This window comes from Lytechinus pictus, chromosome 15 (genome assembly GCF_037042905.1).
Source record: "Lytechinus pictus isolate F3 Inbred chromosome 15, Lp3.0, whole genome shotgun sequence".
In the NCBI taxonomy this organism is placed as follows: Eukaryota; Metazoa; Echinodermata; class Echinoidea; order Temnopleuroida; family Toxopneustidae; genus Lytechinus; species Lytechinus pictus.
The window spans coordinates 15705200-15730792 of record NC_087259.1 but is presented as its reverse complement, the minus strand read 5'-3'; the positions used below and the strand labels follow the sequence as shown (position 1 = coordinate 15730792).

The window sequence follows — 25593 nt, the reverse complement described above, 5'->3', positions numbered from 1 at the left end:
TATAGCCTATAGGGCACACATGAGTCATGAGTTTACAGACCCCAATTCACTCACGTGTTATATCGGGTGACAGCCCGCTAGACCGAGGGTCCGCGAGACCGAAGGCCCGCGAGACCGACTTTTTTTTTCCCTTCATCGGTTGCCGCGGTTGAGTGGTTAAACTTTAAGGCGCCTCGTTGCAGCGGCGTAACAGGTGCTTGTAGTGTTATCATGGTTATCAAGGGGGGGGGGCGGCAGAGCCAAATAATCCCCGTTAACTAAGTCTAAAATTAGTGGCGAAGCTAGGATTTAATTCATGGAGGCGGTAGTGAGCACGGAGGGAGACGATCCCTTGAACTATTCCTTGTTGGCTCTCGCTCGTCTTACGTTCTCCAATAACTTTTTTTATTTTCTCGCTCACGTTTCCCCTTTTTTTGGGGGGTGGGGTGGCGTTTTTTTTTTTTTTTTTTTTTGCTACGAGGGTGTAATCAATTAATGAATATAATTGTTCATTTTTTTAATTCATTCATTCAACTTACTATTCATTAATAGATTACTTTTTTCATATCATTTTTTTTAGATAACATTTCACTTTCAGCTTCTGCCGGAGTATTATTAGACTGGGAATAGTTTGCAAAAATGATTTTCATAATACTACAAAATCGGACACCCCATCCCCTCTCTCACTTCATCGAGTAACGAAATCATACCGTAGCCTCTGAAGAAATCTACACAACGGAGGTGAAACCAAAAAATGTTACAACAGTTGGACTGATGAACCCAAATACAGTGTGGCGCCGCATCCGAAGTGGGCTGTTGCAAATTTCAAGATTTTTTAAATAGAAATATCCTATCCATATTTTGCATAGAAACGCACGCACTCATCCCACACACAGATAGACACAGAGCACATTCAAATAAATTGGATATTCCTCCCAGTTCTTTTCCTCTGTACTTTTCTCACAGCTCTCTTTACTTTCAATTTCTCCTATCGTACCTCTTGAACCCCCCCCCACTTCTCTCTCTCTCTCTCCTTCTCTGTTCTCTTTAAAGGGGAATCCAGCCTTGGCCATAAAATGTTGTGTTGGGAAGGAGAAAAATAAATTAAACAGAATGGTGAAAGTTTGAAAGAAATCGGACAAGCAATAAGAAAGTTATAGCTGCTTTAAAATTGAGATCACTAATACTATGTAGATTTCAAATTGGCAACTGGGTAAGTAAATTATGACAAAGTGCAAGGACAACTTTCCCATAGGCCATGTACTTTATTATCAGGGATTTGTGGTTGTCTCCTAAGTACCCATTCCCCTGGGGCAGTAATGTAAATATAACCCAGGTAGTATACTGTTTTATGTCCTCATGAAAGAAAAGTATTATTTGAAATAAAACTTTTAAGAAAAATGAAATTTTAGCCATTATATGTATTGGATTACATGGAAGAGTAGTCCTTGCCTTACATCACTATGACATCCCATATGCGGCCAATTTGAAGTCTCCATGGGTATAGTGATTACCAATATTTACAACTTTTAAAAATTCATAACTTTCTTGTTGTTTTTCCAATATTATTCAAACTTTCACCAATCAACTTGTCTGATTTTTCTTTTCCTTACAAAAACAAGTTTTAGTTGGGTTGGATTCCCCTTTAATTATGTTAACATCTTATTCCTAAATAATTTCGCTTCTTTTTTTTCTTCGTGATTTTTGTCTGCTTTTCTCTATGCTCTAGGTGAACTCGGCGCTTCTATTAATTCATTTTCCTTCCCTTTTACGGCAATTTTTTTTAATTATCATTTACTTCACCTACAATTTTTTTTCTTCATCTGGATTTCAGAGACATAACTTTAACATACAGGACTGTTTATAAAACGTTGTCTGGTTTTAGAAAAGTATTCATCCATTTTGGAGTGTCGGATTTAAAAATTGATTGAATAAACTAAAGTGATGAATAAAACAAAGGAGACAAATTTAAACAAAGCAAAACAAAAATGCAGAATAATGTTAACGATTTAAATGATAATAATAATAATAATAATAATAATGATGATAAAAACAATAATAATAATATAACTGCTAATACTACTACTACTACTACGACTACGACTACTACAACTACTACAATAACAACAAGAACTACTACTACTACGCCTTAAAATTTTACTACTGCTGCAGCTGCTGATATCATGTTAACAAAAATAGTAACAACAACAATAAAAAATGGGTTTTAGTACAACTCCCCGAGAGGACTACTCCTCGATCCGGAGGGCGACTCATCATGAAAACTCCCCCGAAGGACCATTCTCCCGAAGACAGGCTTCCCGGAGGAAAACTGATTTAAACCGGCACTTCCATTTGAGTGACACATTAATGTACGTTCTTTTCTTTAGAACTTTCACCTTCTTGTTCTTCTTATTATTCTGTTTAAATGAGAAAAACAAATGCTAAGATAGGATTGCCAATAAAGAAGGTTCAATGATCCAGGTGTATGTATTTCCATAATATTTCCAGCTTTCTTGTCAAACATTAAATGCACAAGATCATGAAGCAGAATTACCATAAAAATAAACGTTAAATGAATAGAGTTAATGATTGAGTAGTGTCAGTGAAATAAGGCATCGTAAGTTTATACTGTAGGTAGCAGAAACATCCCCTCCCTCGAGAGACGTTTCGTGCGCGCTGTACGTGTTTCGCACGATTCGCGTGCTCACAACCGCCCCCTAAAAAGAAATCCTAGCAACACCACTGATTCTATTTAGTTATCGGGAATTATTTGGCACCCCCCTCCCCGATAACAGGCACCTGTTACGCCGCTGCAACGAGGCGTCTTAAACCACTCGACCGCGGCAACCGATGAAGGAAAAAAGTCGGTCTCGCGGGCCTTCGGTCTCGCGGACCCTCGGCCTCGCGGACCTTCGGTCAAGTGGTCGGACTTCGTTATATCGTAGCTCATAAAAAAATCATTAAAAATCAATCCCTCGATAGATTTTGCTTTAATTCACTGACATTAGTCACAATTAACAGTACATTAAGACTTGATATGTTAATCAGGTACTTGCCCAGCTCAATCAGAAGTTAAATGGCCTGAAATAAGACTAACCATAATTTCGGCCAGTTCATTGCCAGAAAAAACAGAACTGCATTGTGGGTAATAATAATTAAAATGAAAGACAAAAATGCAGTCTAGCCTCCCCAAACGCCTTAATTATGAAAGAGTATGAACATAGCATTACCTCTATCGTTCTTCTTTTGATATACAAACATTTGATCTATTTTTAATGAATTATTTTAATTAATAAAGTCATGTGATCTTTACTTACGCCTGTCCGACATGCTTTGCGCGCAGATGAATTACTCTCATGTGCCCTATAGTGAGTGATTCATGATTGTATTACTGTTACGGTACCGACCGGCCTTGTATTACCGAACGCGCGCATCATAGCATCAGAAAATAATTTAATACGCTCAAAATTTTGCAACATTCTTCCAAAGGGAACTTGAATAGAAAGATGATGAATAATGATCAAAAACACATTTTCAAAGTGTTAATATTCTAAAAATAATAAAATATGGTGAAAATAGCTCATCAGTAACTTTGTTGTTTTCTCAACTTTTCCCATAGAAAACACACGTTCGGCAATACGATACCTTTTTTAAGTGACCAAAATATTTCACATGCGAAGAGGGGTCCGATTGGAAGCTAATATCGTAAAAAGGAAAAACGATTTCGGCAAAATTTTTACAAATTTATATTTTGTAGGTAATTGTGTATTTATGGTGAAAGTTTGGTGAATTTTATGAGAATAATGTGTTTGATATGATTGAATTCATGAAAAGTGTTCGGTAATACGATCCACTACCATATACATTACCGGTACCTAAGTTAGACAGCTGGCAGCCGTCTGTTTCGAGGAGTTTTTAACATTTTTATTTTTTAAATTTCTCCTCGTACACAGACGGCTCGCTATCGTGCAGCCACCATTAGGGGACTTACAACATGTACAATGCTAAATCCCCCGTCGGGGCTCTTCAATTTTTGTCTTAATGAATCAAACTCCCGGGGGGGGGGGGGCACTCAGTATAATGCATAGGTGGGTATGTGCCGCGGAGGGGACCCCCATTTTTACACTCAAATTTCCGTTCCAGGGCATAGCATTTTCATCTTATTAAGAAAAAGAACTAAGAAAGCCGCTCCGAGGCATAGCATTTTCTTCTTATCGAGAGAAAAGAAGAAAGAAATCCTCTCCAAAGCTTCGCATATTTTTCGTTACGCCGTTCCGGTCGCATTGATCCGCCACAATGAGCTGCAATTTTGGTGAAAAGCGGCCGCTGAGCGCTGTCCGACCATCGCCTCTGCGCGAGCGCACCCAGCACCCGTGCCGCTGGGCTTGCTGCAACACGTATGCCCGTTCCATAGGGATGCACGTGCAAGCGACCCGTTCCAAGGACCCCCGTTTTCACAAACATTTGTCGTTCCGAAGCCTGTTTCGAGGACCCTCCTTTTTACAATAAGTCCGCTCCAAGGCCCCCGTTTTTTGTCTCGCCTGCGGCACATACCCACTACTTTTTTGGTAGAGTGCCCCCCCCGGGATCAAACTCTTGAAAATTAACGCGACCGAAATGCAAATTAATAGTCCCTCTTGGCATTAATTGCCAAAAAACGGAAAATAAAGTTAAAAGGAACAAAAATAGTGACTTACCTCGGCTGTCGCGCAACTTCACTGCCCTGTTTTATCCGAACTTAATACACATAAACATATGGCCATTGAGTCCCCTGTACAGATCGCGCTAGAAATTCGGTCTCTGTATTTGGTGAGTGAAGCCAACGGAGTTCAGCTGAACAACCAAAATAATGGAGACCGAAGCTTTTGGTCTACGGTATACCGTAACTAGGGCGCTAGTATTCAACCCGTTTGGAGAGTTTCCTCTAATATATAGAAATATGGAATTTACCTTAATTTCAGACCTGTCTTATTTCCAAGAGCAAATGCTAGTTATTCCTTTTGCGTTATTTTTTTCTTCAACCCGTCGACTGTGTGCGCGGGCGATCAAATTATACGGCGATGGTTTTTTGCACTAGTATTCAACCCGTCGGCACTAGTATTCAACCTAGCGATGAAACTGAAAGATGGCCCTGTCTCTCAATCTGCCCTTGTCCCATCGGATTATGTCTATGGACTAGGCCATTTGAGATGAGACCAAACAGGGGTTAGTCAAAGCCAGAGACTTACATAGATCTAGATCTAGTTTAGCAATCTAAACCATTTTGAGATTCGCTATCTATCATCACTAGGTTGAATACTAGTGCAATTCAGTGCAAAAGGTCCTCACCGCTTAATTCGATCCTCCACGCATACAGTCGACAGATTGATAAAGAAAATACAGAAAACAGATTACCCTGGAAATAACAAAGGTATGAAATTAAGATAAATTCCCTATTTCTAAATATTTGGGGGAATTTTATCCAAATCTTTGAGTTATGCCGGGTTGAATACTAGTGCCCATACGGTACGTAGGTCGGAGGCTTCTGGGGAGTAAAAAACAGTATACTAACGTACATGTAACATGGCTTACTCCCCAATGAAGCCTGGGTCGGGTACCCATAAAAAATATCTGGCCGTGGAGGCCATAAATTCACACGGTGAAACTAGACCTAAATCACCAATTTTACGTTTTGTTTTGCGCCCGAACTAACGTACATGGGCCAAATACCTAGATACCACACGCGTGTAGAGCTGCAACTTACATGTAGACTTTGAAAAATACTTGCATCGGCCGATAAATATCACGAATCATAAAATATTTGTTTCGGTCGATAAATATGAAGCAATTTTAATGATATTTATCGACCGAAACAAATATTTTACGATTCGTAAGTATTTTTTAAAATCTAAGTTGGCAGCTCTACACACGTTTGGCATCTAGGTATCGATAACAAAAGACTGCAAAATGGCGACGTAAACATACTGGGTAAGTGAACGCTCGTGCTCTTGATTTTTTTCAATTTTACTACTATTTATCTTATAAATATTAGGAACTTCATTAAAAACTGGGAGTTAATATTGTTTTGGCCCATTTACGTTAGTTTGGGCGCAAAACAAAACGTAAAATTGGTGATTTAGGTCTAGTTTCACCGTGGGAATGTATGGCCTTCACGGCCAGATATGGGTACCCGACCCAGGCTTCATTGGGGAGTAAGCCTACGTTAGTAGATGTTTTTTACTCCCCAGAAGCCTCCAGGCTAAGTATACCAGTAGAAGCGAGTCGAGAAAACAATATGACACACAGGTCACAGTCACAGACACCCCTTCCTATTAATAGCAACACTGATGTGTGTTGCTGCCCTCTACGTTCGTTGCATGCAATGTTTTGAAATCGGCCGTGAATAATACCTGTGAGTAATTTGATACTGGCCCAAAATCACAAATTTTGAGGATAACCGGAGGATGGACACAGAGTGAAATAAGGGTGAAGAGTAAGAAATTAAGCTATTTTTCTTTCTCGTTATATTTTTTTTCTTTAATTTTTACAATAAACCAGTTTTTGATCCCAACTTTGTCACTTGGAATATCCGATCGAGTTCACCGTCCTAAATTTCGGGTAGGTGGTGCGTAGTGTAGCGGTAGTGGAGTGGAGTGGAGCCTGCACGAACTTCGTCCGGTAACCATAGTCCTACCTGTAGATTCCCCACAGGCAGGATGGTTGCAGTGAGCTAGTGGTCACAGAGACGATTATAACGTTAATTGGAGTGCTGCACGAGATGCTGTGACCCCCGATTTCACAAACATTTGTAGTTTCGAAGCCCGTTCCGAGGACCCTCTTTACAATAAATCTCGCTCCAAAGCCCCCGTTTTTTGTCTCGCCCGCGGCACATACCTACATGTACCACTTTTTTGGTCGAGTACTCCCCCAGGGATACAGTGGTCACAAATGTCGAACAACAACTCTGATTAGGCCTAGGCCTATGTCTGGGTATATCAATGGTGTCAATTTCTCTATCTCAAACTCCCGATCTGCCTTTAACTTAAAACTGTGAGTGTGAAATCTACTGCTTTTTAAAAAAATGACCGTATGCCATGAAATCATGATGAAACTAAGCTAAGTTAGGCCAACAGTCAAAGTCTACACAGTCTCTCAGCTGTGGATCCAGGGCGGGGGGGGGGGGGGGGGGGGGAGCCGGCCCTTCTATTTTGGGGCAACCTGCAGAAAAAGTGACCATTTTAAATTGAGAGACACGTTTAAAAACAAAGAGAAGAATTCCATATCTACCCCTCACCAATAATAACAAAAGATTGTCGAGACTTCCGGTTCGTTCACTTCAGATTTCTGGAGAATCTATGGATTTTTTTAGTGTTGCTTACCTTGCTTAGGACTCAAACTCACCTCGTTGTAACTGCAGTCAAGACCTCTTCCCGCTATGCTAGCTAGCGAGAAGCGTTGATACCGCAATGTTTTTTTTAGCGATTATGTGCTGATAGTTCGACTAGTCTATACTTACAGGCCCTTTACTGACTAAATAAACCGATGTCTAAAAAGACTATGGAAAATTACACGCACTTGATCCTGCTCGAAAAATTGACAGAATAAAGCCATATTTTGGTATATATTTCCACTCTCCCCATGTTCTATATTAGGGCTAGATAGTAGATATATTATTTTTAATCAATTGAATCAATGATAGATATAAAGTGAATGGATGAATAGCATGTTGGAATGATAAGAATGTTCAGATGTGAGAATTTAAAGGGATGCTCCAGGCTGGAGATGTTTATATTTCAATAAATCACAGAGTATAAATGCTGAAAATTTGATCAAAATTGGATAACAAATAACAAAGTTATTGAATTTTAAAGATTTGCATTCTGGTGAGACAGTTCTAGGCATGTCTTCATGAATATTTATTAGGTGGGCTGATGGGGGCTGATGATGTCATATCCCCACTTTTTCTTTTGTATTTTAGTATATGAAATTTGGTTTATTCAATTTTTTTCTACCAAGGACCAAAACAGTTGGATTGACAACTGATTAAGTGCAATAGTTATTTATTGCTACATCTTATTTCATCACAATGGAGACACATCTGATCATTTACACATGTGTATGAAAAAAATGAAACAATTATGATTTCATGTAATAATATAAGAAAAAGGAAAGTGGGGATGTGACATCATCAGCCCACCCAATGAATATTCATGACGACGTGCTTCTGTTTTCACAAAATATTGCTAAACTTAAAAATTCAATAATCTCGTTATTTGTTATCCGATTTTAATGAAATTTTTCGAATTTTGTTCTGTGAAGTTTACTCTATTTATTCAGATGTAAATATTCTCGGCCCGTAGTATCCCTTCAATGATTGAACACATCTGAATAGGGAAGGAATGGCAAAAGAAGCAGGTCTAAAGTCAGAAGTATCCAGATTGTAAACATAGCTGTTACTAAGTTATATCTGGACTAAATATTTATAAAAAGCTGTGAGTGAAGTAACAAAAAAACCTGAACTTACATGTAGTGTCAAAATAAAAGTAAAAAGTATTTTGAGATGTAAATAATAATGTTAACTTTTGAATGTAGAATAAATAATGTCAAAAGACTAATTCCTTGAATCTCTTGTTTTGATACAGGTTTTACTTTCAGCATCTGATTTCTAACAGAAGATAGAATTGGTTGGAGAGTGTGGATCATATGAAAACTTGGATTGCCATTGACTGAATTGAAAGTGATACATGTAGTTTGTCTTGAACATGACCAAAAAACAATAACTTGATCTCTTCACATGCTGATAAAGATTAGGTTGTCTGTTAAGATATAAACGTATTTAATATTCGTTGGCATCAGCATCACTCTTAGGCACTGTCACCATGGCGTCTGGACTCCGAAGACTACCAGTGCTTTTTCAACAGCCTTTTCGTCGAGCGAGCTTCGTAGACAGAGCAACCAAAGATGCCAAATCCAGGAACCCTTTGAAATGGACTGACTACGGCGATAGCCTTAAGATAGCTAGACCCCCAAGGCACGCAGACATTGTTGTGATTGGGGGCGGGGTCATGGGCTCCAGTGTGGCCTATTTCCTGAGGCGGCAGGCTCAGGCAGGAGTAAGCGTTTGTGTCATAGAGAGGGACATGAGTGTAAGTATGCCGATTTTTGTTCTCTTGTTTAACTCTTATGACTAAATATGGACTCACATTGTGAATGTATAGTGAGTGATTGTATTACCGACCGGCCTTGTATTACCAAACGCGCGCATCATACGCGTCAAGAAAATAATTTCATACGCTCGAAACTTTGCAAAATCCTTCCAAAGGGAACTTGAATAGAAAGATGAAAAATGGTCAAAAACACATTTTCAAAGTCTTTATATTCTCAAGATAATTAAATATGGTCGAAATAGCCCATCAGTGATTTTGTTGTTTTCTCAACTTTTCCCATAGAAACTCACGTTCGGTAATACATACTTTTTTTCAATTGACCAAAATATTTCACATTCGAAGAGGGGTGTGATTGGAAGCTAAATATCATTAAAAAAAACAATTTTGGGAAAAGTTTTCCACATTTATATTTTGTAGCTATTTGTGTAATTATGGTGAAAGTTTGGTGAATTTTATGAGAATAATGTGTTTGATATGATTGAATTCATGAAAAATGTTCTGATCCACAACTATACTTCTTTGTAGTGATGTCTCAGTGATTGACCAGTCCAGGGCGGCAGGGCCCATATTAGTAAAAACTTTGCCATCAAATGGTAACACGGTACCAATGGTTAAAATGCTCTAAATTACAGCAAATTAGAATGAAGGATTTTATTGAAGTTACTGTTAGATTGCTAAGTTTTATGCAACAGGACCAGGGTCCCATAACACAAAGGTTAGCGATTGATCGCACGCTTGATTTTTACGATTGATCGTACATTGTAGTCAATGGAATCAATCGTAGAAAATGTTCTGTGATCATTGCTTACCTTTGTGTTACAGGACCCAGGTTATGCAAACTTGTCATTTACTTCACTGAGAGTAATTGAAATTGATTGAAGTGTGTCAGTAATGAATAAAGATAATAATATAGTACATTCAGTTGTCATGTGAATTCAATTGCATTCTGATTCATCATCTGTTGCTAGATTAGACAATATGAAAGGTTTGACCCACTCCAACATGGCAACAACTGTAATATTTGCATTCCTGAAAGTGAATGAGATAAAAAAAATTATTTCAGCATCTCTCAAATGCTTTGTGTAAAAAAGGAATCGTATCGAAGGCTAATTAAGGGATTATTGCATCTTTACATTTGAGATTTTTAACTGAAGTAAATCTTCAGTTTATTTTAATACCATACCTGTCCCTCATATGCCTGACTTAATTCATTGATAGGAGTCAACAGGTGTGAATTCCACAAAATTTTGACAAATAAGGCAGAGCTGGAACTCCACTGATCCCACAGAAGTAAAATTTCTAGGGCATGGTCTCTTTTCTATAGGACACAAATATATGACTACACAAATAAGGAAATAATGAGAAAAAAGGACACAAAACTCATCCTGGAATGCCAATTGATCAAATATTATTAACTTGGATGACTAGGGCATAGAGCTATTCCATGACTAGGGTTAATTCGACTTGGCTGAGCGATTTCTTTATTGCACTCTGACACACAGTGTATGGGGTTTTTTAAAGCCCTTTTGGAAGTATTGAATTCATGCAAGGTTGAAAAAGGTTGCTTTCATTCCTGATTGATCAATTTCTTTAAAAGTTGGATGGGACCAGCTTTCATGGAAACTGGATTATTATTTGCTGACTCCAGACTTAGTGAAAAAGCACTCGAATTAAACAGTCTAGACATCTATGGCGGAAAGCAAGCTTGGTGTTGCACTGAGAATTTTTTTGGGAAAGCCTGCTTTCAATAGCCCTGTTCTCACTGCACAGAAATGTTTTTAGCGCTAACAGTGGGCTAACAGGGGCCCTGTTACAATTGGTAATGTGGCAGCAATGCCTTATGTTACAACAATGCATTACTTTACTTACACATTGAAATAAATGTTTTGACTTCACAATCCAAAATATGTGACTGGGCTAATAGGGCTTACTGTTAAAGCTAAATGATAGTAGTTGCAGTAAAACACTAATTTCGTGAGACAGTCTGTGAAACCAAGGTTAAGTAAGACTATATCATCGTGGATCTAGATCTGGTACAGTTACATAAACTGAACTTTGTGAAATCATAAAATCTAAGCTGAAATACGATCACACTGAAAATTGCCAACACAGATAGGCACACGTGGGACAGTTTTGCTTTTTATTGCTGGAATAAAGACCCAACGGAAGTGACCGAATCGACGCTTATTTTGCTTATTTCTCAGCAATTACACAATTTCTTCCAGAATCCTTTGGCACATATTTTTTATTCATTCAAACAGACACTTGGGTGGTCATTATATTAGATTCTGTAAAAAGTTATTTTAAGATCGTTACCAGAACTGGAATTTATCTTTAATAGCGCTCTGTTAGGCTAACATCGTTTCTTTGCGGCCGGCAGTGGGCCATTGTAGGGCCTTGGAAAAGTGAGTAGTAATGATAGTAGTTGCAGTAAAACACTAATTTCGTGAGACAGTCTGTGAAACCATGGTTAAGTAAGACTATATCATCGTGGATCTAGATCTGGTACAGTTACATAAACTGAACTTTGTGAAATCATAAAATCTAAGCTGAAATACGATCACACTGAAAATTGCCAACACAGATAGGCACACGTGGGACAGTTTTGCTTTTTATTGCTGGAATAAAGACCCAACGGAAGTGACCGAATCAACGCTTATTTTGCTTATTTCTCAGCAATTACACAATTTCTTCCAGAATCCTTTGGCACATATTTTTTATTCATTCAAACAGACACTTGGGTGGTCATTATATTAGATTCTGTAAAAAGTCATTTTAAGATCGTTACCAGAACTGGAATTTATCTTTAATAGCGCTCTGTTAGGCTAACATCGTTTTTTGCGGCCGGCAGTGGGCCATTGTAGGGCCTTGGAAAAGTGAGATATTGAGTTAATATTTTATAAGGCATTCTCAGTGGCATCACATAGTAATGTCGTCTGTCATAAATCTTGTACTACCCAGGGTCATGTTCATGTACTTACATACAAATTATATGAAATTCCCCATGAAAACCCATTTCAAATTTCACACTTTTCTTCAAAACGTTGATAAAATATTGAATCTACGATGTACTTATGCCTGAGTCACTTCCGTATGTCAGTCATGCTTGGTTTCAGAAGTCTGAATGTTACAAAATATGGAGTCTCTCTGTCATAATTCTGGTAAAAATGAGATTGTTTATTGCTATCTCTGAATATTTAATAGCACTCTATTTGATTGTCATTAATTTGTTACACTTTATTCTTAGTCATCAGGGTTTAAATGTTTTTACAACAATTATGAAGTCAAATGTTCAAACTGGATTGATTGGTCATTCATAATTTTCTGTTTGTGTTCCATACTGTTGATCAAATACACTTCCTTTGCAGTTGGTGTTGACATAAAATGATATAATAAATTCCTAATTTACTTTGTACTGCATTTCAAAAACAAGTTTATATCAAAGCAAAGAATAATTGGATACGTTTGATTGTTTTATAATAATCAATTGATATTTTTCTTATGAAATCAAAAACGCATGTATTGTTTTGTATTTCCAGTATACCAGAGCTTCTAGTTCGCTTGCTGTTGGTGGGATCAGACAACAATTTTCGGTTCCAGAAAATGTCTACATGTCTCTATACAGTGCACACTTCCTTCGGAATATCAAGGTATGAAATTATGAGTAGAAGGTAACCTCAGATTTCATCACAACTTCTTGCGATGTATTTTTTTACAAAAAGGACTCGTGTGCATGTCAGTGGCATAATGAGCTGAAATTTTTTAGGGGCAGAACGCAGAATATGGGGAAAATCTTGAAAAGTAGCGACTGATCAAAAATCTTGACCATACTTTGTGATAGATTTTGACTCAATATTGTGAAAATGATATATACCATGTGAGTCAAAAAAAAAATTTGACACACCTCACAAATCCCCAATTACTGTAGTAGAAAGAAATATGTCATAAATGATAATCATTATATATTGCCGGAAAGAGAATCTTCTCCCAAATAATTTTTGGGGAGTCAGTCAAGTGCTCCCTACCCCTGCCCCCACATGTTCTCAATCTTTATGTTCCCCTCATTTCTTTCTATATTTCTGGGTTAATATATCATCCTCTCAATGAAATCTATGATGCATTCCCTGAGCTGCACATCTTGGATGGATGAGTTACATAATCATTATTCATAACATTGGGAGCATACTTTATGCAAAAAATAACATTTACCTTCTGATAACTCTCTGTGCACCTCGGCAGTACTTGAGCCAGAATTTTATAAGAATTTTACTTAATTCAAATGCTTAACCATCTTTGGTATTCGATTGTATTTTTTTGGGGAAGTATTTTGCTTAAATGTAAGCCAGCCGCCTACCTGGCTTAAAGGGATGGTCCGGGCTGAAAATATTTATATCTTAATACATAGAGTAGAATTCACTGAGCAAAATGACGAAAATTTCATCAAAATAGGATAACAAATACTAAAGTTATTGAAGTTTAAAGTTTAGCAATATTTTGTGAAAACAGTCGACATGAATATTCATTAGGTGGGCTGATGATGTCACATCTCCCCTTTCCGCTTTCTTATGTTATTACATAAAATCTTAATTTTCTCATTATTTCATACTTCTGTGAATAATATGTCTCTCTTATAATGAAATAAGTTGCAGCAATGAATATCTCATGCATTAAATCAGTTGTCAATCCAATTTTTCTAGTTCTTGGAGGTAAACATTTGAATAAACCTAATTTCATATAATAAAATACAAAAGAACAAGTGGGGATGTAACATCATCAGCCCACCTAATGAATATTCATGACGACTGTTTTCACAAAATATTGCTAAACTTTACAATTCAATAACTTTGTTATTTGTTATCCGATTTGATGAAAATTTCGGCATTTTGCTCAGTGAATTCTACTCTATATTAATACTTTCAGCCCGGACCATCCCTTTAAGTCTGGCTAGTGTGCAGTTTGCAAAATGACCTACATACAGTCAATCATGCTACACACAGATGGGTGCATATACATTGCGCATTATTTGGCTTAGGCTTTATGACATCAAAATGGTTATTGGTAAGTATTTTACTTAAATTTGGGAAGGAAATTGAATAGAAGTATAAGCAGTTTGCTTAGTCAAATAAAATGCTAAATAATTTACTGAGTCGGTGAATACTGTGAAATCATGGACCTATTACGAATGGACATTCAACGAACCCCCGCCTTTGGGACAAAGACCGTCACCGCTAATCCTTTTATAAACAGAGCGCTGGCAGCTGACGCCCACAGCGGAAATCAATTGTACGCTGCTCCTACCCGTTGCGATGTTGTTCGTTCACTTTATCAAAAGCAACGCACAGCAGCGAACGTTAGCGCTATGAAAATGATAGCAGAAACAAGAAAACAGGCGTGCATAAACATATTTTTTACGTACATCGCAAACAACCGCACATGAAATGCATTGACATCACCTTGCAGATCCGTATATCTACGGCAAAAAAGCAGTTGAAATTTGACGGAGAAATGTGTGGAAAAACGTTAAAAATTCCTCTTTTTCGGACAGTATTGATGTCGATAGTAGCGCTTACCTTCAGTCAGAAGTTGATTTTTATTTGGGCATAAAATTCCACAGGATTGATGAAATTTAATGGGATTTTTTTTGATGGTCAGACGACAATCGCACATTATAGACAGCCTAAAATAATGTACTGAAAAACCGGATATGAATCGCGCATTGCATTCTAGGTAATGTAGGGACTTTCCCTATTGGCAATCGGGGCTAAAACATGACCGTCTTTGGTCGAAAGAGGGCCAGTGATCGATCGGTGACGATCATTGGCCGAAAGGAGCTTGTGTAAACAATCGCCCGGGCGGTCGTCGTAAAAACCGCGTAAAGAGAAAGTTAAGGGTTAGACAGCAATTTTGACAGCTGGAAACAGGTGGTGGTCATAAAGAGCTCTCGTTGAATGTCCATTCGTAATAGGTCCATGGTGAAATGAATGCCGGCCCTGCTCAAAGTAAAACTAAGACCTCATTGGTTTGCAATATTATGATAGGTGATATACAGTTGAGACCAAAAGTTTACATATACCTATGGAATTCAGTAAAATTTGTTCGCTTGCCAAACATCGTAAAATTTACTTTATCTTCAGAAATATACATGTAAATACTACCATGACGAAAGTGGTATATCAAATGAAAGAGCGTATTCAGTTGTTTCACATGATTGGGATGAAGTTGGGATTAAATTATATTTCAGATGGAATTTGATGATGATGATGATGCACAGCATTTGTATGGCGCCATATAGCTGTCAAAGACATTCAAAGGTGCATGTTTGGAGGAGCCAGCCAATCTTGGTCGCCTAGAAGGGCGCGCACACAGAACTGTGACCCGCAGGTCTCTCCTCCCGATATAACTGGTTGGGGGAATGCAGGTGGACCACTACACCGGGGTTTCCCCCTACTCTTATTTGAATAGTGCAGTGGGTTCTTAACGTGCAAAGGTGGTGACTCTCCTATACATGGGGCCTCCATTTAACGTCCTATCCGAGGGACGGAGTGTTTTCCACTGTAACATAGCCTGCATCTATGAAACAGGGGAGAGACATTTACACACAACGCACTGGCTTCAGTCATCTGCCCGGGGTGGACTCGAACCCACTATCTTTGGTTCGACGGGCAGACACTTTACCAACTGAGCCAACTTCGCTCTCTGTAAAAAAGTAATACTCGTGCCAAATGTATTTTATTGTTTGTTATTATATTTTCAAACATCTTTTCACAGATCAATGTTAAATCTATGATTTATATTATATTTTATTTTCTATCATGATATGTCACCACTCAACAAAAGAGTGTAATCTGAAATGTTTGTGTTGAGAAGTAACTAGCTCAAATATGAAGTGTTTTTGTCTAGTTTTTATGTTTAATTTACAAGTGTAAAATATGAAGAGTTTTGGGGGAAAAATGACACCTAAATATTTTTCAGCTCCTGATGACAAAGCAATGTGATGAAGGGGCATGACATACTAATTTGTTTGATACCAAATTCGTCATGATAGCACAAATATTTTATATAAATTTTAAGATGTTTAGCAAGTGTCAACTTTTCTTTGAATTTCCTGGGTGTATATAAACTTCTGGCCTCAACTGTATATACATATATATATTTTCAGTAATCAACCAGGGATCATATTGGTGATATGATAGGACAGACCTAATGCAGTCTTCCACCAATTATTACTTACAACATACTTTAATGGGGCCTGCAGATTTACAAGCTTACTAGTATGTCCGTCCCATCATATTTCTTTGACTTAATTAAACAAAGCTTTATTTTGTTACTGTATCTTATTACTTGGTATATTTTTAATTTGTTTGTAATTTCATATGATATTTTACTGTAGTTGCTTTATTTTAATGTGAAACAAATGCCAAATGAGAAAAAGGAAAATAAAGAGAATGAAATGAAATACTCATTTAAGTTTTATTTTTTTTAATGATTTGAAATCATCATGTCTTGCAGCTTTTATAATTTCATTATTATTTGTCATTATGAATTTCAGCAAAATCTTTGTGTCGATGACCGAGATCCTCCTGATATTCAGTTTAACCATCAAGGGTACCTCACGCTTTCCTCTCAGGCCAATGCTCATATCTTGGAACAGAACTACAAGCTACAGACGTGAGTTTCTATTTGGGGTCTTTTATTGTTTTTATAACATGTACCTGATTGCTAAGAAAGCACAAATGCTTATAAGCAAGCAACCAAGGGATTGAAAGCTAAGTTCCTCTCTGAGGGACCTGGTAATGAGGATAATTGCTTTCCCAAAGGGCACTATAGCACACCAAGTGGGAATCGAACCCGTGTCACCGGAATCCAAAACCTCTGCTATACTGACTTTATTAGCTATTACCCCTCCTACATTTTATTTCCGATTGATAGATTAAAGTCCCTAGTTTTATACTCATTAAATCTAAGTCAATATTAAGTTGGTGCTATCTAAAGCAAAGCTTTTGACTTTAGAGCCATATTCAATTACGTGCAGTGAGCGATGATCTCTCCCCATAGTAAGGTGTGTTTGAGGAAGTAAAGTGGTGGTAATGAAAAGTTGCTACAAAAAGGGGAGGGGGTGCTGGAGGCCGAATTTTATGTACATTTTTGTAAATAAAAAGATATTCCGCTTTAATAGTCTGATATTCAATGTAAACTGAAATCTCTCCCTATAGTAAGGTGTGTTTGAGGAAGTCAAATGGTGGTGAATAATGAAGAGTTGCTATGAAAAAGGGGATTGGGGGGAGGTGCTGGAGGCCAAATTTTATGTACATTTTTCTAAAATAAAATACATTCTGCTTTAATATAGCCTGGTATTCATTGTAAACTGAAATGTACCCAGATTATATCAAGGAGAAGCCGTGATTATTTTAGTCACCTAGAAAATACCTGTGCACCTTTGGGGAATGTTTTGTACCTGATAGCAAGGTGTATACAATTAGGCTATTAAAGCAGAGAATAATTTTGATGTAGACAAATTTAATCCTCTAACTGCCTCATGGACCCTCAGAGGCCTCGTGGGAAGAGCCCCCCCCAAAAAAAAAAAAAAAAAAAAATAATAATAATAATAATAAAATAAAATAAATAAATAAATAAAATAACAAAAAAATAACAAAATTTAAAAGAATTAAAATAAATGAATAAATAAATGAATGAATGAATGGATGATTGAATGAATGAATAAATATATAAATTGATAAATGAATAAATGAATAAACAAATAATAAATCAATAAATAAATGTATTAAGTTCATGGTTCCACTGTAAAAGGTTGAAAACCACCATCAATAAGTGTGTCTTGGAATAATCATCAACTCAGAGAAAACAAAGCTCATCCAATGACAGACTGCATAGCTTATTTTGCTAGTTCTTGAACAAGATTAAATTAGGAGATCGATTCTAATTTATTTTGGAAAAAGTACCACAAATGGAAGTTACATGTAGGCTATCTGTAAGTAACAATCAGATACTGGTACCTACTATTTTATTAATTGTTTTCATTTCAATCATACATGTATTTATGTTAGTAAATTTTGTGATCATCAAAATTTTGCTATTCAGTGTGTTGCCACATTTTTCTAATAAACCATCTCATCAACTTTATATAAGCTTGAATATAGGCCTATCCCTTTTCTTTGATGTAAGCTCATTAATGGACTTCACAAAAAGTAAGAATTACACTTTGTCTTTTATTACAGTGAACTTGGTGCAAAGGTCGAACTTATGTCATCGATGAGACTGAAAGAACGGTTTCCATGGTTGAACACCGATGAAGTAGAAGTTGGTACATATGGTAAGTTTGATGATTTAGAGGAATGAATCAATATTGTTGAAAGTACAAAAAAAATGCTTCTAACCAAAAAAGAGGAGTGGGGCTCCTAGGTCCCCGCAATACTTTGTGCCATGAGTCCAAATCCAATTCAAAACACAATTGAATGTTCTATGAGTTGTTGGTCTTCACTGCTTAATTCATTCCTTTTTTACATCATTATATGCACGTCTAGACGGGACGTATTATGGTATCACGCTCGGTGTCTGTCTGTCTGTTATTTTTTCCTTGTAAACACGATAACTTCAGTTTAACTTAACCTAGGCTCATATTATTTGGTGTGTATGATACTAGCATAAATCCCAGGAAGCCTAATGATTTTGAGGTCAAAAGGTCAAGGTCATAGTGACATGTTTTCACTTACCCTTCTTCAGTCATGGTAAATGCGATAACTTAGTTTAACTTAACCTAGGCTCATATAATTTTGTGTGTATGGTACTAGCATGGATCCCAGAAAGCCTATTGATTTTGAGGTCAAAAGGTCAAAGGTCAAGATCACAGTGACATGTTTTCATCTTACCCTTCTGAAGTCCTTGTTAACATGATAACTTTAGTTTAACTTACCCTATAGGCTCATATAATTTGGTGTGTATGATACTAGCATAGATCCCAGGAATTCTATTGATTTTGAGGTCAGTCAAAGGTGAAGTCGCCACCTTCCACTTTTCTTTTGCTTGACTAATTACTCAATTTTTCGCGTTACAGGCCGGCGTATTATGTGCTCGCCTTTATAGCGGACACTCTTGTTTTTTTTAGATGAAGGTTTGGAGTTTGAATGTTGTGTAGAACCTGTATCCTCAAGTGCAGTGTACCAAGGAAGTTTACACTCCTTGTGCATTACTGATTATCTTCTGATCTTATATTATTAATTCTCTTGTTTGCATATAGGTTTAGAGAATGAAGGTTGGTTTGACCCATACCTTCTAACGAGGTCCTTCAAGCAGAAAGCAGAATCCCTGGGAGCACAGTACTGCCTTGGGGAAGTGGTGGGCTTTGAATGCAGCAAACTTGACAAACAATTGAGTGTTCCAGAGTTCTATGTAGGCCAAGGAAAGAGGATTAAGGCAGTCAAGGTAAATATTTGCCAACATTAGAAGCATGGTGTTTTATTTTAAGTGTAGGAGTGAGTGGCAATATATGATTGAAACCTCAGATTAAATCTTGGTTCCTGAATTATTTCATTGTGGAAAGTTGAGTTTTGGCTAGATTTGCTTCTTTTAGAGATTTATTTAATATTCCGTTTGGCGCACTCATAAGAAAAAAATGAAAGGAATATGTTGTGTAAAGGTTGGTCTCAATAGAGTACCGAAGCGATGACGTCAGTTGCCATGGTGTCATGGCGGCCTGGTTCTAAACAAATGAACCCGCCGAATGAAATTGTGTGTTTCTCATAGGAAAAATGGCTGCTATTGGAATTTGATCGTTCATAACCTATTTTTTCATACAATCCAAAGTCATACAAATGTGTACAGACGATCGTCAGCTGCGACTCTGTTTAGAACCAGCCTGCCATGACACCATGGCAACTGACGTCACACTTCAGGACTCTATAAGATCTGCCATTTAGGTTCAAGATTGTTTGAAATTGGGTTCCTTTTCTTCCTAACTAATATTGCGCCATACATGTACATGTAAGTTTGTGAATGAAAGTAATCACCATTTAAGACTCTTTTTAATTCCTTCTTCGTTAATTATAACTGAGCGTTTGCCCTACTAATTTTATAAGTGAAGACTAATCAATCTGATACTCCTTCAAAAGATATAAAAGTTCTCCCCAGTTAACAAATGAAGGGTTGAAATCCAGCCAAAACTTAACTTTCCTTATATCAATACAGTCCGACCTCTCTTATCTGGCCTCCCCTTATTCGGCGCCGCTTTTCCGACTGCGGCGTCCTCAACATTGAAATCTTAACCAAGGTTAAGTTTTTGAAATGTCATCATAACTTAGAAAGTATATAGACCTAGTTCATGAAACTTGGACACAAGAGAAATCAAGTATTACTGAATATCCTGCCTGAGATTCAGGTCACATGACCAAGGTCAAAGGTCATTTAGGGTCAATGAACTTAGACCATGTTGAGGGAATCAATATCGAAATCTTAACCAAGGTTAAGTTTTTGAAATGTCGCCATAACTTCGAAAGTATACGGACTTAGTTTATAAAACTTAGACATAAGGGTAATAGTGTATCACTAAAGATCCTTCCTGAGTTTCAGGTCACATGATTAAGGTCAAAGGTCACTTAGGGTCAACAGACTTTGGTCATGTTGTGTTTTTTTAAAGAAATTGTCATCATAACTTTAAAAGTTTATGGATCTAGTTCATGAAACTTGAACACAAGAGCAAGTATGTATCCCTGAATATCATATGCAAGTTTCAGGTCACATGACCAAGGTCAAAGGTCACTTAAGGTCAACAAACTTTAACCATGTTGGGGGTATTTGGGGAATTGTCATCATAACTTTAAAAGTTTATGGATCTAGTTCATGAAACTTGGACATAAGAGCAGCAATGTATCCCTGAATACCCTGTGTGCGTTTCAGGAACATGACCAAGATCAAAGGTCATTTAAAGGTTAATGACTTAATGACCTCTGGCAGTGTTGGGAGTATGTGTTGAATTGGCGTCATAACTTAGAAATTTTATGGATCTAGCTCATGAAACATTGACATAAGGGTAATCAAGTATGAATGATTGTTTTGCACATGTCTTAGGTCACATGATCGTGAAAGGTCATTTTGGGTGAATCAACATAATATTTTATTATCATATTAGTGTATTCTTGTGTGAATAATTATTCATTAGCTGTTTTCAAAGGCAGTACTGCTGCTATATCGAATTACATAATGCAGGCAAGACTGCCAGAGGCGATCCATTTGTTTCTTGTAGATGGCACATAAAATTAATTGAATATATATTGTAAAAAAAAAATAAAGTCACCTTCAAGCCACCTTTGCAAACCCACCACCGACCTATCAAAACTCCTAGGTATTTCGATTATCCAAAACACTGGTGATCTTACTTCTAGTTACATATCCAGCTATTAAATCTCACACATTCTTGGGTCCTATTACACTATTAAAGTAACTTTGCCATTCAGTGGCATCTTCTATGGAATCATTGATTTTGATTGGCTGTTGAGCCATGTTACCATGGTAGTTACCATCGGGGGGGGGGGCACTCGACCAAAAAAGTGGTAGGGGTGTGCCGCGGGCGAGACAAAAAACGGGGGCCTTGGAGCGGGCTAATCGTAAAAAGGAGGGTCCTCGGAACGGGCTTCGGAACTAAAAATGTTTGTGAAAACGGGGGTCCTTGGAACGGATCGTCAGCGTGTGATGAGTGCGTATGCATCCCTATGGAACGGGCATGCGTGCATGATGCAGCTAGCGCGACCACCGCCGGGTGCGCTCGCGCAGAGGCGATGGTCGGACAACGCTCTGCGGCCGCATTTCACCAAAATTGCAGCTCCTTGTAGCAGATCAATGCGACCAGAACGGCGTAACGAAAAATATGCGAAGCTTTGGAGCGGATTTCTTTCTTCTTTTTTCTCGATAAGAAGAAAATGCTATGCTTTGGAGCGGCTTTCTTTGTTCTTTTTCTCAATGAGACAAACATGCTATACCCACTATGCATTATATACTGAGTGCCCCCCCCCGGGGGTAAAGTTACCTTAATAGTAATGCAATGGGGCCCTGGTGTTGACATCTATGCCATTTTTGTAATTCTCAGGTTAGAATGCCGAACAGCCCAGAAGTAATCGATGTCCAGTGCGCCTTTGCAGTGGTCTGTGCCGGCTCCTGGTCTGGCGAGGTCACGACCACGTTGGGCATCGGTCAAGGAACTGCTGAAGAATTGATGGATGTTCCCTTGCCCGTGGAACCCAGGAAGAGATATGTCTATGTGGCCCACTGCCCGGATGGTCCTGGTCTCGATTGTCCTATGATTGTCAACGTTGATGGGGTCTATACCCGGAGGGAAGGGCTGGGAGGGAACTACCTCATGGGATCTTGTCCACCAGAAGAGGTAGGTAGGACCTAGTCCAAGGTGATTGTAAATGTTAATGGTGTCTACACCCAGAGGTAAGGGCTGGGAGGAAACTACCTCATGGGATCTTGTCCACCAGAAGATGTAGGTAGGACCTAGTCCAAGGTGATTGTAAATGTTAATGGTGTCTACCACCAGAGGTAAGGGCTGGGAGGGAACTACCTCATGGGATCTTGTCCACCAGAAGATGTAGGTAGGATCTAGTCCAAGGTGATTGTAAATGTTAATGGTGTCTACACCCAGAGGTAAGGGCTGGGAGGGAATTACCTCATGGGATCTTGTCCACCAGAACAGGTAGGTAGAACCTAGTCCAAGGTGATTGTAAATGTTGATGGGGTCTATACCCGGAGGGAAGGGCTGGGAGGGAACTACCTCATCGGATCTTGTCCACCAGAAGAGGTAGGTAGGACCTAGTCTAAGGTGCTCTTTGGGGCTGAGTATGGTACCATAAAGCTGTAATAGCAATTGATTTTTACAATTGATGGTGAAGAATACCCAATGCAATCAATCATAAAAATCAGCCCCATATAGCTTTACGATATCGGGACCTGGGCCTTGTCTGACAAAGAATTGTGATTGATCCGATCAACCACAACTACGGAAAGCCAGCAAAGCCAACATCTAAAAATGCATGTTTGTTCAATATGTTTTCTAGATATGATGTATATTCATAGATTTGTTTTCTTGACAATTCTGTATGCTTTTCCCTGTTTACAAAAGGACATGTACAAATTTCCTGTGGAAAAAAATTATATTTATGGATTTCAATAAAGTTAAGGTTGATCGGATCAATTGTAACTCTTTGTGAGATGGGGTCCAGGTAACAATTCTGATCAGAGATTTATTTTCATGACAGTGCCCATTCGTACCTTGAAATTTTACGATCATAAATTTGGCTGACAATATTTACAGTTTGCATTGGATTTGTACATGAAATCATGTACATGTACATGCATTTGAGCTATTTATGGCTGGATATGGACTTACAAAAAAAAAAAAATCGAAATTAATTAAGTGAATTGGTATGTTGTTTCATGCCTCTAATTGTATTGTACACTGAAATTGATCTCCAAATCTGAAAATCTTAATTATTATTTCCCACTGGTTTTTAATCCATGAAATGCATGTATCCCTTTCATTTTTGAGCTGTTTAAATCTCCATGTAGTTGTCAATCCATAAAATATCTCATTCATTTTTAAGCTGTTTAAGGACGTTCCACAGTTAAAATGAAGTCCATGTCATTTTAACCAAATTTTGCAGAGAGTTACTTTGGTATCTATGCATTATGAAAATGCAAAAAATAACATAGGTTCATGTGCTTATTTTTTTTCTACGGGTCTTCAAAGTCACCGTATTTGAATGATATGCAATCTTGCGCAATCAAGAGAATTATGCCTCTCTTAGACCTCACGAATTCACCAAATGAGTTTATATCATCTTTACTCAGTGAATACCGCATCAAACTTCATAAAATTCTCAAGATATATAACAAAGTGTATACCAAAGTAATAGAAGGTTTTTTAATTGGTAAAACTATATCTATTTGGAGTCAACAGCGCCCTCATTTGGCAAGGATGGTGCAAAAACTCGGAAAAAACAAATCTTCAAAGACGTGAATCTACTCAAAAATTAACAAAGTATCTTGTAAGCTGCACTTTTTTCAAAATCCATGTCACTTTTTATCAAATTCAGCTAAATTGTAGAGGAATGCATATTGAAGGTGTAGCGAAGTTAAAAATATGGGGTCCATGTGCTCGTTTGTTAACTGTGATTGTCCAAAGTGATGCGAGTTGGCTTGAAAATTGCCTAAAAAGCGCCGAAAACATGCAAAAGTCTCTTAATACCCTCTAAAATGCAACTGGTTCCATATTTCGCTCCCAAACATTCAAAATCCATGTCATTTTCATCTTACTCTCTAGATTTGTAGAGGAATATATTCTAAAAGCATTAAAATATAAGATAAGATAAGATAAGATAAGATATTTATTCGTCTTTCTTTCTGCACATACATTTTATCTTACAAGTATGATTTCACATTCTACAAATGAAAAAAATCAATTAACCATAAATCATTGTTACAGTAGAAAAAAAGAAACAGCAAATAACTAAACGTATTGAGAGAAAGACAAGGAGAACCCCTGAAAAAGCAAGGCTTTGTAAGGCTAGGGTCTCCTTTGTTTCAAGTACATGACTGAATAGTATTCAGTGTTGGGTCCATATGCTCGTTTTTAAACTATCAGTGTCCAAATTGCTGCGAATTGGCTTGAATATATTGAAATCCACCTAAAATGCGCCGAAAACGTGCAAAAGTCTAATAATACCGTCTAAAATGCGAATAGTTCCGTAGTTTTGCTCCCAAACATTAAAAATCCATGTCATTTTCATCATACTCTCTAGATTTACAGAGGAATATATTTTAATGACGTTAAAATATCCAAAACATGGGGTCCATGTGCTTGTTTTTAAGCTATCAGTGTCTAAACTGTTGCGAGTTGGCTTGAAACAGCCCAAAATGCGCCGAAAACAAGTAAGTCTGATAATACCGTCCAAAATGTCTAAAATATGAATGATTCCTTAGTCCTGCTCCCAAACGTTGATAATCCATGTCATTTTCATCATACTCTCTAGATTTACAGAGGAATATATTTTGATGACGTTAAAATATTAAAAACATGGGGTCCATGTGCTCGTTTTTAAGCTATCAGTGTCTAAACTGTTGCGAGTTGGCTTGAAACAGCCCAAAATGCGCCGAAAACAAGGAAAAGTCTGATAATACCGTCCAAAATTTCTAAAATATGAATGGGTCTGTAGTTCTGCTCCCAAACAATCAAAATCCATGTCATTTTTATCATACTCTCTTGATTTGTAGAGGAATATATTCTGAAGACGTTAAAATATTAAAAATATGGGGTCCGTGTGCTCGTTTTTAAACTATCAGTGTCCAAAGTGTTGCGAGTTGGCTTGAAACAATCTTATAATGCACCTAAAACGGGCAAAAGTCTAATACCATCCAAAATACGAATGGTCCATTAGTCCTGCTCCCAAACATTCAAAAT

The 25593-nt window shown here is 37.6% G+C and overlaps 1 protein-coding gene across 2 annotated transcripts in view; it reads left to right on the top strand.

The window, feature by feature from the left end:
* LOC129261436 (FAD-dependent oxidoreductase domain-containing protein 1-like) overlaps positions 1-25593 on the top strand; it is a 35663-nt gene that overhangs the window by 1734 nt on the left and 8336 nt on the right. The window contains exons 2-7 of one of the 2 annotated variants that reach the window (XM_064110697.1): positions 8601-9104; positions 12665-12775; positions 16675-16793; positions 18362-18456; positions 19381-19565; positions 22222-22515. In XM_064110697.1, coding sequence (XP_063966767.1) covers positions 8838-9104; positions 12665-12775; positions 16675-16793; positions 18362-18456; positions 19381-19565; positions 22222-22515 — 1071 coding nt within the window. In that variant the 5' untranslated portion in view covers positions 8601-8837. Of the gene's footprint in view, positions 1-8600; positions 9105-10877; positions 10945-12664; positions 12776-16674; positions 16794-18361; positions 18457-19380; positions 19566-22221; positions 22516-25593 lie in introns of those variants that run through there. The other variant, XM_064110698.1, reaches the window with a different exon arrangement.